Source organism: Homalodisca vitripennis, chromosome 4 (assembly GCF_021130785.1).
Source record: "Homalodisca vitripennis isolate AUS2020 chromosome 4, UT_GWSS_2.1, whole genome shotgun sequence".
NCBI classification, from domain to species: domain Eukaryota; kingdom Metazoa; phylum Arthropoda; class Insecta; order Hemiptera; family Cicadellidae; genus Homalodisca; species Homalodisca vitripennis.
The window spans coordinates 32,290,807-32,307,704 of record NC_060210.1 but is presented as its reverse complement, the minus strand read 5'-3'; the positions used below and the strand labels follow the sequence as shown (position 1 = coordinate 32,307,704).

At 33.1% G+C, this 16,898-nt stretch overlaps 1 protein-coding gene across 8 annotated transcripts in view; it reads right to left on the bottom strand.

Annotated features, from left to right (window-relative positions):
- Positions 1 to 2,477: 2,477 nt before the first annotated feature.
- LOC124359123 (carboxypeptidase E-like) overlaps positions 2,478 to 16,898 on the bottom strand; it is a 52,285-nt gene continuing 37,864 nt past the window's right edge. For all 8 annotated transcript variants that reach the window (XM_046811589.1, XM_046811593.1, XM_046811592.1 and 5 more), the window contains 2 exons: positions 10,155 to 10,312; positions 2,478 to 2,748 (listed from right to left, as the gene is read on the bottom strand). In XM_046811589.1, coding sequence (XP_046667545.1) covers positions 2,602 to 2,748; positions 10,155 to 10,312 — 305 coding nt within the window. In that variant the 3' untranslated portion in view covers positions 2,478 to 2,601. The remainder of the gene's footprint in view (positions 2,749 to 10,154; positions 10,313 to 16,898) is intronic.

Sequence of the window (16,898 nt, the reverse complement as noted above, 5' to 3'; positions counted from 1 at the left end):
TCAGTTATAACATTATTTTTTTTATTCTGAGGAATGAGGGGGAGAGTTTGGTACAGTGCTGATGAAAAGTCCAATGACCACTGAAAGAATTTGAGCCTGTGATATTTCTTAACTCAGATATAATAAAGTATTACATTTTAGACTACATGGTCACCAACCCTTCTTATTTGCATACTATATATTTACTTCTTGTTAATTGCCAGCACTGTCAAATACCTTATAATGAATATCATGTTTATCTTACTGGTTCCAAAATACATGTTGTAAAGCTGTGGTAAAGGAACCTTTTGCGAACCCCTTAGTAAAAATGTTAGTGTTTAGTTGTGGAAAATAGTAACATTTTTGGTTTTTAAAGGTTTGTTTTAGACCTACGAAAATTATTAATGGAAATATTTGCACTTTTAAATACAATGTTTATATTAATTGTATATTATCAATAATGTACTTTTAACAAACTAAACAGTGTGCACAATTTCATATTTTATTTACTCCATTTTTTCTTTAAAAGTTATTAGGGTCAGTTGTAACAAAAACGGGAAAATCTAAATTCATGAAGGTACAGTTGCCTAACACACTGGTATGTTGCCTGATTAAGTCAAAAAGAAGCTTTTGCAAAATAGTAAAAAAAGTTTTTATTATACTAAAAAGTTTTATTTAGAAATTTTGTTACTAAACAATTTACAAATGGAATTAATGTTTAAATTTCTTGAATAATAAAGACTAATGGATATATTCAAATACTAATGTGTTCTTGTAAAATTTTAGAGGAAATTAATTTGTAAAAAGAAAAAAAGAGAAAGGAATAAGTATCATGTTTTTATTTTAGTTTTATCTAATTGTGAATAAGTAAAAATTATCTTGTCAACTCTATTTTTGAATAATTGTACTACATAATTACGCCCACATTTTATCTCTCAAATACATACTAATATAATAAATTTAATTCTTTTTAATATTTATAGGTTAACAATTGGACAAAACATTTGACTTGGAGTCGAGCTGGTTTTATACTTGTTTTTCATAAAGCACAAAATAGAAAAGGTTTATTCACATCTATATGTGGACACAAATGGTAGAATTAGTTTAAGCTTCTAGTGAAAATCATAAGCAGTTAACCAAAATTTGAAATTTTCATCTCTGAAGAATTTTTATTGTTTCTTTAAAGCTCATCAGGTTCTGTACAAATTTCCTTGACAGTTGTGTAAAATAATTCACATAAAGGGAGTAAAAGTCTTTATAGAGATGGTGAGGCAGAGCACTCGTCTGTGAACTCAGAGAAATCTATCTTCTTCGTTTTAAAAAAAAATCTCCATATTGCAACCCCAAAGCAATTGGAAGAATAATTTTGTTTATAATGTTTTAATGACTTTAAATTGTAAAAGTATGTTAAGCTTTACCTCATTTTAAAGGTAGCTTTACATCTCTCTTTATTCACCGATCATTTTGAAAAAAAGTTTTAATTTATTTTGTTTCTTGTATACAGTCTTTCACAGTTTTTTTTACTGTTATCTCATTAAAAATTTGAGCAAATCCAAATTTTTATCCAATATTACGAAAGAAGTACTCTTTGTAAAAATATAGTACATTAATTTATCACTTTTCAGAACTATTTTCAATTTTTTTAATCCGAACTATTTGGAACCAATTATTGTTCGGATTCGCAGGAATTCAGAATAGGCGGATTTCATGAATAATATTGACCTATCAGTGTTTATCGGTTCGTGAACAAGTCTTAGTTGGAAAGGAGGGCAGTGACCTTTGGTGACTCATACATTCATCCGTCGACGCCTACCTACCCTCACCCTCTCACGTTCCAAACACATGACTCATTAGTTGTATTTACATTAGCGTTCAATCTAACGTTGTTTGATGAACTGTGTGCACTTATAGCAAATTTATTGTAAAGGTTTGTTGCGTGAGGTTGAGTTACTTTACTGTACAATTGTGCCTTCTTTACATATGTTCTTAGTCCTTGACGTCAATTGTTAAACATTAAATATGGCAAGTAAACAAAGTCGTTCTTCATGTACTTTACAACAAAAACTTGAAGTGTTAAAAAGACACAAAGGAGAAAGTGCTACTAAATTATCAGTCAAATATAGAATCGGAAAAGCAACGATTTGATTGGAAAAAAGAATAGTGTTAAAATTAAGCAGTTTTGTTCTGCTTCAAGTGAAAAAAACTCTTGAAATCGGCAAAAGACTGTGTCTTCATATAAAAACTTAATGAGGCCTTATTCTTGTGGTTCACTCAACAGAGATAGAAAGGAATCTCCCTATTTCTGATTCTTTGGTAAAAGAAAAGACACTTCGACTAAACAACATTATGGATGGTGTCCTCCATTTACTCCTCGCGTCACTTAGAGGAACAGGTTTCTGGGAACTCATGGTCATAAATAATATTAGTCAAGAAATCTTGTTACGCAAACACATATGAATACAGTAATAAATTTCTTATGAAAGAAAAATTTCATTCAGTTTGTTGTGAAATTTGATTTAATGCTAGTTGGAACAACATATATACAGAACACAGTTATCTAGACAGAACATTAACTTTCCTGTAATCTATACAATAGGATATGTGTGGTGTTTGTGTGGGAAGTTATGCGCTCCTTTTGTACATACGACTGTACAGCCACTTTTTGCTCAGAGTGTTGGTGATCTTATCACGCATCACATCATCATACATTTCATAGTCTTGTGCACTCATGGAGCCTCTAGGAGAACTCAGCAACATAGTCTCCTGAAACTGGAAAGAATGAGTCAGTTTGTAAAATATGGGTAACTAAAAGACAAAGAGCTGGCAGTTGGAATTCTCTTAACATGTTGACTGCTGAAAATTCATTCACTACTGTATCAGACCCTGGCTGATCCTGTCTATTTAGTGTCTTTCAGTGTAGAGTCGTAGTGAATGTGTTAAGATTAGTTCTCTATCACTTGTTTTGAATTTTAAAATAATAAGCTTAATGTTAAAAGTGGTGAAAAATACTTTAAAAACAGAGTTTTATTATTTGGACATTTCCGTCCATAGATGTAAACATACACTGTACACTTCTAACTGCAAAAATTAAAAACAATTTGCATATTATAATTTCGGTCAAATAAACTTTTACATAAACTGCCATATGGTTCAAAGCAATTATGTATTCCAGTTTAGTGGTAAATCCAAGAATATCATCTTGTTAAAAATATCAGTAAATTTACATATGTTAAAAGTCCAAACATACTGTTCATTACATGTATTGAGTACTTATGTTGTAGCTTTTTTGTGAACATCAAAGAAAATGAGGCAATTTTTCACTGAGATAAGACTTATTACCATAAGAATGATGTTTTTCATTGTGTCTTAGTCATCTCGTGCTATTTTAAATATAAAATAATGAATTGTTTATCTCTTTATTGCTAAAAAAAGTTCCGAGCCCAATGAATAGTAGCAGTTTTGTTTAAGCAAAAGATCATTTTTATCTAGCATTACAAATATCCGGCTTAGCCGGAGGAAAGAATATTTCAGACGTGGTTGTCATCTCAAAATATTATTAGTTTAGATGGTTAAGTTGTACAACAATGATAGTATGATGACTCTACAGATTTATGTTTTAATATACTAGATTTTAAAATTGTTTGTGCATGCTTAACCTTATAATTTAAGGATTTTTGACAACTGATGAAAAGGATAGATTCCAATCCTAGAGTGTTCTATTTTCCTGTAACTTTTAACAAAGAAAATGTCCAAAATCCTATTATCTTTTTAAATCATCCATCACTAATAACAAACTTTAAACAAAGAAAAGAATGTAAATATATGAAGTACTTTCATATATTTAGAAACCACATAATCTTGAAATCATATTTCAAGAGTTCTAGGATATCTAGGTGTTAATAGTTCAATGGCTTTCTGAGACAATCCCTCTTGAGGACCGTTGTTCATAAGGTAATTTTTGATTTGTTCATTATGTTGAGGAGAAGGATCTTCATCTAATTTCTCATATGTTGATGTGTCATTCAGTTGTCTTTGTGATTCACCAATATAATCTAAACAATTCATCAGAACGATAGAGTTACCTTTGTCGCTGGGTAAAATAATTATGTCTTTGTTTTCACGTAGTGATTTAATTGCTCTAAATTCATTTTCAGATAAGTTTTTGGTAGTATTTAAGTTGTTAGGAAATGAGGAATTTGATAGATTGGCTAGGACGACGTTTATGAATTCTTCAACAGGATGATTAGTTGGTAAAGGTGGAAGTTTCCAACCTGGATTAGTTTTGAATTTTGATAAACAGTCAGGAATTTTTTCAGTTATATTTTGATTTCCTGTATTTTGGACAGTAAAAAAGTACTTTAATCTTATACTGCGTGCAAAATTAAGGGCGTTCGTAACAAGTTTGAAGTGGTGAAATCTTGGTGTAGGTGAAAAAGTCAGGCCTTTTTCTAATATTGATCTTTCGTGAACATTTAGCGAATAGTTAGACAGGTTTTCAATTCGCAAGGTTTCTTCATTGCTGTAGTTAAAAGGACGTAAGTTGTATGATTGTCAGACTTAAGTTGGTGGTTGTAATTGGATGAAGACTGTTGATTTGGCTTAATATCGGTAGCATCCATGGTATTCTTGGTATTTATGGTTTCAATAGAAGGTGTAGTTTGCAGAGGAGTGTTATCGGAAGAATTTGAAGGATGGTTATCGGAGGAATTGGAAGGGATTTCAAAGGAAGACGTAGAAATTATTGGGAAATTTGTAAGTAAATTTAAATTATCAAGTATGTTTTCATTAACACATGAAGATGTTTGTCGAAAGGTTTGTTGTGGAAAACAAGGATAAGAATTTGAATTGATAGTGGGGAGTAGAGGTAGGTTATTTTTCAGAAATTGAACTATTACTAACACAAAATTGATGTGAAATTGGGCTATTATTTTGGTATTTATCAGCTGAATTGCAATAGTTTTTAGAATTCACTTGCAGATTTGACAACTTGAGAAGTAACAAGTTGAATTTTTTAGATATAAATTTCTGTGAGTTTGATAATATTATATTAAGGTCATAAATTGCGTCTTGATACTTATTAGAAATCTCCAAATGTAGCAGTTTAAGTTGTTTTCCGTGGTGTTGGGCAAGAGTCTTGTATGAATTCAAAACTAGATTAGTTAATTCAATAGCTAAACCAATAACATTACTGTGAATTTCAGGAGGAAGACCAGTTAGTGGAAATTTGGGTTGCAGGCCACGTGGTGTGAGATCTAAGGATAGGCAAGTTGTCACATGATGTGGCAATTTAACTTAGCAATTTTGTTGGAGTGATATCTAAATTGCTGCAGATAAGAAGATTTATCTAAAAAATTGAAGTGGCTCGAGTTTCTGTTCATTGTTTACAAGGAGATAAAAAACACAATACCAGTAGGCTTATAGATCTTCTGTAATGCCAATCGGCTTCAATACTCTTTTAAGTACTTTAAAGTTTATACAAAAACAGAAACAAAAATTCAGTGCTCATGTTTAATTTTCGAGTTCACAGAACTATATTTGTTTTTGAAAATGCGGACCTGATTTAGTTATAATTACTCAGAAGTTATGTTTGTTCACATATTCACTTATCAGTATTATAGTATAATTAAAAAATTACAGTACAGCAGTTATTTCAAAACTTCTTGAAATATATATATATATAAATAAGTAAATAAGCACATTATTAAAAATAACTAATGTGACGAATTAATTAATTATAGTAGACTCAGTGTTGGTATACCATTTGATGTAGACCAAGATTACCAGTATTAGCTATGGGGTTATTTATAGTCCCGTGATGATTATACCATTTGATATGTATGTTGATATAGTCAATTATTGTAGCTGATCAACTGTTAGTGGGTCTCTTGCAGTAGGCATCCAGCACATTGGTTTACCAACTGCCCAGGCTCTCCCAGTAATAGGTGATGTCACATTATTGTAGTAGATAATTGTGAGATTATGTTTATATAACATTGAGGTTATATTTATAAATTAATTAATAATTTTATTCCTACTCTAACTCAAACACAAGTTAAATAAATTAATGACTTTTTCAATTTTGGGCTGAAAATAATCTTTAAGTTACTTAAATTTTGAAAAATATGAAAATGTAAATTTATGTTACGATTTCACAAATAAATTTACATATTATTTCTGATGTTTAAAAAGTAAAGACTCCTGTTATTAAATTTTTCACTGAGTAGTAGTCAGTAGTCAAACTACTTTATTCTGTAATATGTACAAGGTACAAAGAATAGCGTCACTACAATGAAACTAAATACTGATATTAATTTTTAAATATAAGTAAAAAAAAATCGTAACATCTTAACAATTTATTTTTAATTCTTCTTTAAATGAATTAATCGGTTTTTGTATTGAAATATTCCTCAAAAGAATATAGAGACAAATTAGATAAATATTCCTTTACTTCTTTTTTAAATGTTAACAGATCTGTTTCCATTGTAAATTTTGTTGGTAAATTATGTAAATATCTAACACCTCTGTAATAGGTTTTCTTTTTGTAAAATTCGAGATTGTGTTGATCGATATGTCTATTAAAACGAGTATTATATGTATGTTTATTGGATTTTAGTATCGGATCAAAAAATTGTTTTACATAAATTATTGATTCAAATATGTGTAAACCATATACTGTCAGAATTCCAAATTCAGAAAAAATGTGTTTAACAGAATCTGTATATCTTAAATTTTTCATGATTCTCAAAGATTTTTTTGTAGGACCAATAGCCTATCTAAATTGCTTATTGTTGTTGCTCCATAAATGCTTATTCCATAAGCTAAATGTGAGTGGATCAATGAGAAATATATTAATTTCAGTGTATGTAAATTACTAATTTTTGCCATTTGTCGTAATGCATATAGACCAGTAGACATCTTATTAGTAACATGATCTACATGTTTATCCCAAGCTAAATTTTTATCTATTATAATTCCTAAAAACTGTATGTGGTCCATTTGTTTAAGTCTGTCATTGTCTAGGAAAATGTCACAGTTTAAATTTGATCTGGATTGCTTTGTAGAAAAAGAAATATAATTAGATTTATCTGAATTTAATAAAAGATTATTTTTGTCAAAAAACTCCTTAATCCTACTTAGACCAATATATATTTAAATTTAAATATTCTCAAGCTTCTGACCAGAAAACAAAACATTTGAATCATCAGCATACAGACAGACGGCACCATCCAACCCCTCCATCACCTCTGGCAAACCTCCTATATAACATAACAACAATAGAGGTCCCATGATAGACCCCTGGGGCACACCATGCTGCAGTGTCTGCAGCTGTGATCTATGAGCTCTCACATAATGATTTTTATTGTGAAAAATTGTTTCTTCTATTTCTACATATTGTTTTCTATTTGTTAAATATTAATCAAACCATGTTTGCTCCTTTCCATATATACCTAAGCTGTTTAATTTCCGTATTAACTTTACATGACAGACACTATCAAATGCCCTGGTAAGATCTAAAAATATCCCAATTACTTTTTCTCTTTTATCAACTGAATCAATAATGGACTGGATAAATTCTATACCGGCTGCCATTGTTGATTTTCCACGACGAAAACCATGTTGTTTGTCCAACAGTTCATTAGACTCTAGGTGTTTTAAAAGCTGATCATAAACCACTTTTTCAAATATTTTAGAAAAAATTGGGAGCAATGACACTGGCCTATAGCATGCTGGATCAGTCATATTACCTTTTTTAGAGGAATCACTTTGGCAACTTTTAAAATATCAGGAAATATTCCTGAAATTAAAGAAGAATTGATTTCATGGACAAGAGGTTTTAAAATAAAGTTAACAGATTTTTTCACAATATCAATTGATATATCATCGTGCTCACAGAAAACTTAGTTTTAAATGACAAAACAATTGTTTTTAACTGATACTCAGACACCGGTTGGAATCTGAAACATGGCCGTGCACAGGTCAGATGCTCACTATTGGTATAAATGGAGTTGAGATGAGGTACGGTATGTTAAGTAATACTAGCAAGTCAACGGCTGTCACAAAAAAATCATTAAAAGTGTTTCCTACAGTAACAGGATTAGTTAATAATTTTCCATTTGCAATAATACTTTTATTATGATTTACATTGGATTGTTTGTTTACCTGATATTTAATTATTTTCCTAGTTGTTTTTGGTCTGTTGTCAGAGTATAGAATTTTATCATCAAAGTATTTTTGTTTATTTATATTCATTCTATGCACTCTTTCAATAAATTTTTCTTTCCTTTTATGATCACTTTCAAATTTGTAATTTTAGAAATTCTAAATTTTTTCTCAAGTTCAACTAATTCACTCTTTTTAATTTGTATATCATCTGTAATCCATTTTTGTCCTAAGAAACGTTTTTTAACAGTTTGACTAATTTTAGGAAAATGCATTTCAAAAATATAACTAAAAATACTATGAAATAGTTAATATTTCATATCTACCGGTGATTGATAAACTCCTATCTGTCTCCTTTGCTATATCTCGCAAAAATGTTTTAGTGTTATTTAAAGTAAATCGTCTGTATAGTTTTTTATATTCATTTTACTCGAATCAACACAATTTAATTAAAAAAATTCTAGAGGTTGGACCATCATGATCGGATATTTGAGTTATGATACCTGATATATTTAATTTTGTACAATCTATATTTGTGATAAATTATCTATGCCTGTCTGAGAATCAGCTGTAACTCTAGTTGGGAAGTCCACCAAATATGACATATTATACACTTTTAGTATATTAAAAAATTTAGTGTAAATTATATCTTTTTTTAAATACATTTATGTTTATATCTCCAGCCAAAATCACGTTTTTTGAATTTATGACATAGTATATTACACAATATATCTTATTTAAAAATTTATCTACTAGACAGTGCTGAGGTGATCTATGTACTAATACAAAAGAAAATTGATCTATAATTATTTCAGACAGACAGCACTCAAATTCTTTTTCTCCTAAGAGAGCTTCAATTGCTGGTAATTTAATATATCTGAAATGTATATGCTCTTTAGCCAATATTATCACTCCACCTCCAGATGAATGAGATCTCACAAAAGACGAGCAAATGTTGTACTGGGAAATGTTTAACATAACCAGTTCTGCTGCTGTTAATTTTATTTATGTTCAGTTAGTGCTAAGATATCTGGTTGTATTTCCTCTAAATTTATATTTAATATATTTAAGTGGGATGACAAATGTTGAACATTTTGATGAAAAATATAAAACTTAGATAATGATTGACAGCTCCTTGCTTTAGTATGCCTACTATCTTAAGCAAAGTCATGTAATAATACGAATAATAAAAGGATAGTTTATCAACACATGACCGATGACATCTCCAGTCAATTTAGTCGCCACATGTTTCAAATACGTGAGATGGGCTCATATGTTGTTCTACTTTCAAGACTTGTTACCAACGGCAATTTTGGCCATTGTTGCATCTTGACACTCATTCCCACTCTCTCACGCCATCCCGTCAACACATCTGAGGCCAGCTTTGCAAGCATCGCCTTATATAAGTGATTGTTGCTACACGTTTTGGTTCCGCCAAACACATCACGTTTTTACGTTTAGGTCATTGAAACTCCTGCCAATACCAATGGCCATAGTGTAGCGGGTACAACGGTTATCGCAAGATAACTGGATCAAGCAATGTCGAGTGTGGCTGCTGCTTGGATGGGTGCCGCTGAGCGATCCTGTCCTTGCAAGCAGCCTACCTGGCCGCCTGCCCAGCCATGGGTGGTGGTTCGGAAGTCACCTTTAAGCCGTTGGTCCCTAGGTTAAGTGTTAGAGAGGGCTTCTTCGCCTGGTAAAATAAGACTACTTTACTTTACAAATCTCCACTAATATAAATTTAGATTAATTTTCCCATTTATATAAGTATTTAAATAATGCAATGTAAATTTGTGATCTGTTACAATCTGAAGCATTCTAAAAATCTATTTTGTTTTGATATATTACGCATGACAACTAAGTTGTATGTATGTATGTTTTATCTATAGCCCAAAGACATTCTCATTTTTATAAAGTGTTTCTGCACCTTCTCTCTTCAAAACCAATGCATAAAACATGCATGGGTGAGTTTACAATGTGCTATTTCTATCATTATTAATATAAACATGTCTTACTGGAGGTAGTGGTGCCAACTTGAAGTCCAGTCTCTGGGCAGGCTGGTGCAGGTTTTCTACCACAACAATTCTCTGTGTCTGTGGCTGATACCCGTCTTGTTGTGCAGTTATCTCATACTCTCCTGGAGTCAGTAGGCGATAGTAGTCCCCATCATGAACTACCATAACATTGGCATTTGTAATGATCACTCAACATAAACGGGTTTTTTTAATTATCTTATGGAATAAAACAAATAAAATTGTCATGTATGGTACAGTATGATAATACAAAGGTCATTTAACCTAAACAAGAGAACAGATTCTAGGTCCAGCCCAAGAATGCCAATTCTGAGAATTAACTCTTGAAACCCGTGTCAATACTTGGTTCTTTAACTCGTAATTCATTGTGGAGGTTGAACATAGTAAAATATAAGTATGGTGATTTTCACCACAGGTTATTTTATGTTGGTGGGGTAACCCAGTGAACAGGGAGCAGCTGATGAGTTGTTGTATGAGACAGAGAGAAAGGGGGAATCGGGCAAAGGGCAGGGGAATGATAAGGTCAGCAGGGGTAACGCGGCAGAGTCGTGCAGGGACAGTCGACACAGTCTCGTCAGGTGGAGACCAGAGCAGGACGGTGTCCGGTGACCTTGTTGGCTATCTGTGGTGTTCAAAAGGGGATGAGTATATTTTAGTTATATGTTGTTGGTTTTTTGGTGTAGTGTTGGTTGTAATTATTTTCTGGATATGAATTAGATAATGACGATGTGTGGGTAGGTTGTTAGGATAGGTCAGGGGAGGGTGTTTGACGAGCTGTGCTAGGAGGTCATTTATGTAACGTTTGCCAATGCTAGGGTTTGGGGGATAATTTTGGAGTAGAGATTAAGTGTCTTTAATTAATGTAATGCGTCAAAAATGGCTTTCTGTTCTCTTACCATGATCCGCCTCTGGGTACACGCTAGGATTGGTTTAGTCGCGTGTCTAAAACGGTCGTGTCGATGTCGACTAGTGTAAATTTGGGCCGGGGCATTACATAAGGAAAAGTTCCCTAATTATGTTATACTCTGCTGTGGAGTGAAGGTTACATATAAATACTTCTTTGCCAACCGCGATAAATATGGAACGTACACCTGCCATTTTTAAGGCCTTTTTTGAACTAAAAAACTCTCCAAAAGACATAATGTGTTATATCGGATATAATCGTGTTTGGTTTTTGGTCAGTCTATCATTCTAATACGAGTATATCCGTCTATGGCGTGGGAAGGGTAAATCATAAGTATAACTTTGATGAGGTAATCATAATTTGTAAAATCTTAAATGACATATGCTTAAAAGCAAATCCAAAATTATTGCTTTAAATAATAAAATTTGAGTTTTGCTTGAACTTTTGTTTTAGGCAAACCTACACATTATTATTGAATTTATTGAAAGCTTTAGTTACTTACAATATCTTTAAATTTAAAATTTGCTTCTGGAAAGAATGTGCTAAACTTGATATCCAAGGCTTATTGCTTCTATAATTTAAAGTTATAAACTTGTTACCAGCTCCTCTTAGCTGTAAAATTCTGTTTTACACTTGGTAGATATTACCATTTTCTTGTGTTATCCCTCCAGTGGATCACTATAAAACTGCTCATGATTCAGCCAGTGTTGTGAGATTTGCAGAATAATTTTCAATCATGCTAAAAAATATATTGGAAATAAAAGTATTCAATATTTTAATTAATTTTATTCCAAATATTCCCCAGAGTTCAAATGTTATTGTAAAAAATGACTAACCAACAATGTACAACTAACAATTTATTACTATGCAAATATGAACAAAGTTAAATGTTACAATTCATTTTACATGTACAAAGTGACTAAATAAAAATTATATACTACAGAAAAATTTACACAATAGCTACTATTTTTAATTTTTTTAAATATTTATACATTTTAGAACATTATTTACTGTATGAAGAGTTATATGCAAAAAACTAAACTAATGCATTAATGCTTGTATGCAGAAGAGCTATTACTGTTTGGGCAGTTCTATTTCAATGCCACATTCAGTAGAGCTCAAAGAAGTTACTGAAAGACGAGATGAATATGCAGTTTCGAGTATAGTATATTCAGTGAAGTATGGACACAACTACAGCCAGTTTACTACAACAATGTAAAATTACTGATAGGTCAGCAACAAACCTTTTTGTTAACATGACTGTTGAGGACACAACACCAAAGAAACGCGGAAGGGTTGATTACCAATATACCGGGTGTATCAAAAAGAATGACCTGATTTTGTACGGTAATAATTATTACGAAACATAAGGCGTGCGGGCAAAGCTGTGTATTTGGAATGGGCGTGGCCTAAAGTTTCATAAAATCACCGCTAGATGTCGGTCAGTGCGTCTTCTTCGTTTCCAGTCAGTCTGAAGTAAAATGGTGACCGCTCAACAAAAGACGTTTTGTGTGTTGCAGTTTGCCAAGGATGAGTCAGTTGTTTCGGTCCAGCGTTCTTTTCATCGTCGTTTCGGCATTGATCCGCCTTCACCTAAAAACATTCGTCTATGGTATCGCTAATTTGAAGAGAAAGGGTGCTTGTGCAAAGGTAAAAGTTCAGGCCGACCTCGCACTTCTGACGAAATGGTCGAAACAGTTCGGCAAACATATGAGCGCAGTCCATGAACGTCTACTCGCTGTGCAAGCAGACAACTGGGTATGCCTGCATACGCCACATGACTGTCTGGCGAGTGTTAAGACGTCATTTGCTGTACAAACCATACAGACTAAAATTAGAACACCCTCTCCGGGTTGGTGATAAAAGGAAACGTGTTGAATTTAGTAATGCTCTACTTGAGGACATGGAAGTGGATACATTTTTATCACGATTAATTTTTAGTGATGAAGCAACATTTCATACTAGTGGTAAAGTAAACCGACATAACGTGCGCATGTGGGGACTCGAACAACCTTACGACGTTATTCAGCATGAACGAGACTCACCAAAAGTGAACGTTTTTTGTGCAGTATCTCGTAAAAAAGTATACGGTCCCTTCTTTTTTGAGGGAGACACTGTGAATGGAATGAGCTATCTTCAAATGCTGCAGAATTGGCTTTTCCCACAACTTCAGGCAGACTCTGGTGACTTCATTTTCCAACAGGATGGAGCTCCGCCTCACTGGCACAACAATGTTCGGCAGCTTCTCAACAACACTCTGCCCCACCGCTGGATAGGGCGCACGGGACCTCGAGACAATGCCCTTCTTGATTCTTGGCCTCCAAGATCACCAGACTTGACCCCATGCGACTTTTTCTTGTGGGGATATGTGAAGGAAAAAGTGTTTGTTCCCCCTCTAACTCATGACATCGAAGAACTAAAGAACAGAATAACTGTCGCAATAAGGTCTGTGAACGCAGATACGTTGTGTAAGGTTTATGAGGAATTTAGCTATCGTCTGGATGTTGTTCATGCTGCTGCTGGTGGACATATAGAAAATTTGTAATAACATACCTAAAACTATAAGATTTTGTGAGTATTTTGCAATAAATATTATTTTTATAGTACATTTTTAGCAATAGATATTGAGTTTTAAAATCAGGTCATTAATTTTGATACACGTTGTATACAGGGTGTAACTGAAATACACCGACAAACTTCAGGAGGTTGTTCCTGAGGTCAAAACGAACCAAAAAGTTCCTATAAATGTATGTCCTAAAATGCATCGTTTTCCGTCTGTCCGTCTGTTTGTGTTTATTACATTAAATTTTTTTTCTAAACAACCATTAAAGGTACAAAGTTAAACTTTTCAACATATGCTAATCTAGTAAAAATTGTCAATTTAAAAAAAATTGAAAATCTTTACTCAAAAAAATTCAAAATGGCGGCTAGTTAAAATCTTTGATGGTGAATTTCTCAAAAACTACTTCTTGTATAAAAAATTTTACTAGAATATAAAAAAAATATAAATTTATTTATAAAACGAACGGTACCTCATTTTTTGAAATCGCTCAAGAAATAAAAAAAGTTATGGCATCTTTCTTAACCTAGTAACATATCACATTTACAAGTTTTTTTCTTGTTTCAAAAAACTACAGTAGCCTACAATTGTTTAGAACATTCAACAAAAATATCTCACATTAAACAAAAATATCTCACAATAAACAAAAGAGTTTTAAGCTGTCATTATTATGAAATACGGAATAACTTAACAGAGCAACATTTATTTCAAAATATTAGGGATCACTTTACAACAAATGTTCAATATGCCTTCCATTTGATGCGATGCATGCATTAACACGTCTGGTCATTGATTGCTGAGTTCTTTCAAGTATTCCTGGTGTATTCCTTACAGTGTTACAGGCTGCAGTGATACGCTGTAAAAGGTCATCCCTGGTATTAACTGGTCTTTCATAAACTAGAGTTTTCAAATGGCCCCAAAGGAAGAAATCGATTGGATTTAGATCTGGCGACCGAGGCGGCCATGATACAGGTCCCCCTCTGCCTATCCATCTTTCCCCATAAGTTTGGTCCAGAAATTGCCTGACATCTAGTCTGAAATGCGCTGGAGCTCCATCATGCATGAACCAACAGTGCTCTCTCACACCCAAGGGAACATCATCTAAAATTTCAGGCAATTCGTGTTGTAAGAAATGTCTGTAGTTTTCACCATTTAGTATGTCAGGTAATACAAAAGGACCTAATAAACAGTCTCCAATGATGCCTGCCCAAACATTTATTTTAAACTGCTGTTGATGTCTCCCTTCATGAATGGCTTGTGGGTTTTCATCAGCCCATTGAAGCATATTGTGGTAGTTGGTTATTCCATCTCGATTAAAACAAGCTTCATCTGTATACACAACTAATGATGTAAAACCAGGGTTGTTAGCTTGCTGATAAAACCATTGGCAAAACTGTAAACGTAATGGAAAGTCAGCTGGACCAAGGGCTTGTACACGCTGATAATGGTACGGATATAACATCTGCTCATGTAGAACTCGCCATACTGTCATGTGGTCTACGTTGAGTATTGCTCCTAACTGCCTAGTACTTACGCCTGGATCTTCCTCTACTCGCTGTAAGATGTTTTCTTCCAAATCAGGAGTTCTACGCTGTCTCTGTACACCTCGGTCTGCAGTAGAAGGTAACAAAGTGCCAGTCTCATGAAGTCGGTTGAAAACAGCAGCAAATGTTGAATGAGTAGGTTGTTGTCGATTTGGAAATGATTTCGTAATACAGGCGGGATGCTAGGCGACTATTACCGTTAGCTTTTCCATACATAAATATCATGTCAGCTCGATGGCTAAATGGGTAACCTGCCATCTTCAATAGAATAAGAGCACTATCGACTAATAATGTTTCTACAAGTGAAAGTAACAGATCATATCTTGTCAAAAATAAACAAGGAAATGACTTACTTATCTGAATTCATTGTTGTTCTAATCAGCTGTGTCTCAACATGAAAACATATTCAGCTGTTTAAACCATGAAAGTTGAGTCATGTAGATTGCTTGTTACAATGTCGTTTTTAAAATTTAATACTAATTATCATGTTTATAGTTTTTTAACCCAAAATATCATTTTATTTTTATACTGCCTAAATACTTACAGACGGGAAACGATGCATTTTAGGACATACAGTACATTTATAGGAACTTTTTGGTTCGTTTTGACCTCAGGAACAACCTCCTGAAGTTTGTCGGTGTATTTCAGTTACACCCTGTATATATTTAATGTTCATCAATAAGTCTTAGATGATAATTAGGAAGGAGTAGGGTACGATTTCTGTTTAGTCCTGAAATGGATGTCCATAACATAAGAAGACAACAGATATGGAATTGATGACTATAGATATTAACGGAAAACCAGAAAAACAACCTGATAAACTAGCATCCTACTTCAACACCTTCTTTTCTGAAATAGCAGACAAAACCTTACAAAAACCTCAAAGCTCTAAAAAACCTCATATCACCTAAAACTCCTCCTAGTCAACATACTTGTATGTTTTCATTTTACCGAAATCACACCTACAAACAGTTATAGATGTAATACATTCCTTGAAACCATCACTATCCTGTGGAATAGATGAAATTCCAGCTAAAATTTGTAAAACACTGTGCCCTGGAACTTGTTGTTGTGCCGCTGACCTACCTAATAAATAAATCTTTAGTACAGGGAAAATTCCCTTCATCCCTAAAAACAATCAAGAATCTTTCCTAAGCATAAATCAGGATCCAAGGACAGATATTGCCAACTTCAGACCAATATCAAACATCTCAACTTTTGCAAAAATATTTGAAAAAATAGTACTTTCTCAGCTGATGTCTCATCTTAAAAAACCACAGTCTCATTACCAACAATCAGCACGGTTTCCTTGAGGGTAGGTCTACAATCACTGCCTTAACAGATATAACTGAATATATTATTGACCAGCTAGAAGACTCAAATTATGTATCAGCAATTCTCCTCGACTATTCGAAAGCATTTGACTGCCTTGGACATGAGTTAATACTACAGAAGCTCGAATCTCTTGGAGTGGCACACAGAGAATTGGATTGGTTTAAGACCTATTTAATAGGCCGGACTCAAAGAGTGGAAGTACAGCAAATTCAAAACAAACATAAAAGCTCAGTTACATCAAAGCCACTGCCAGTCAAAAGGGGTGTACCTCAAGGATCAATTCTTGTTCCAGTCTTGTTCATCCTTTTAAACTAATGACTTTCCTAAATTCATAAATGGACAGCACTGAGAACAAATGTGTCATGTATGCTGACGATACTACT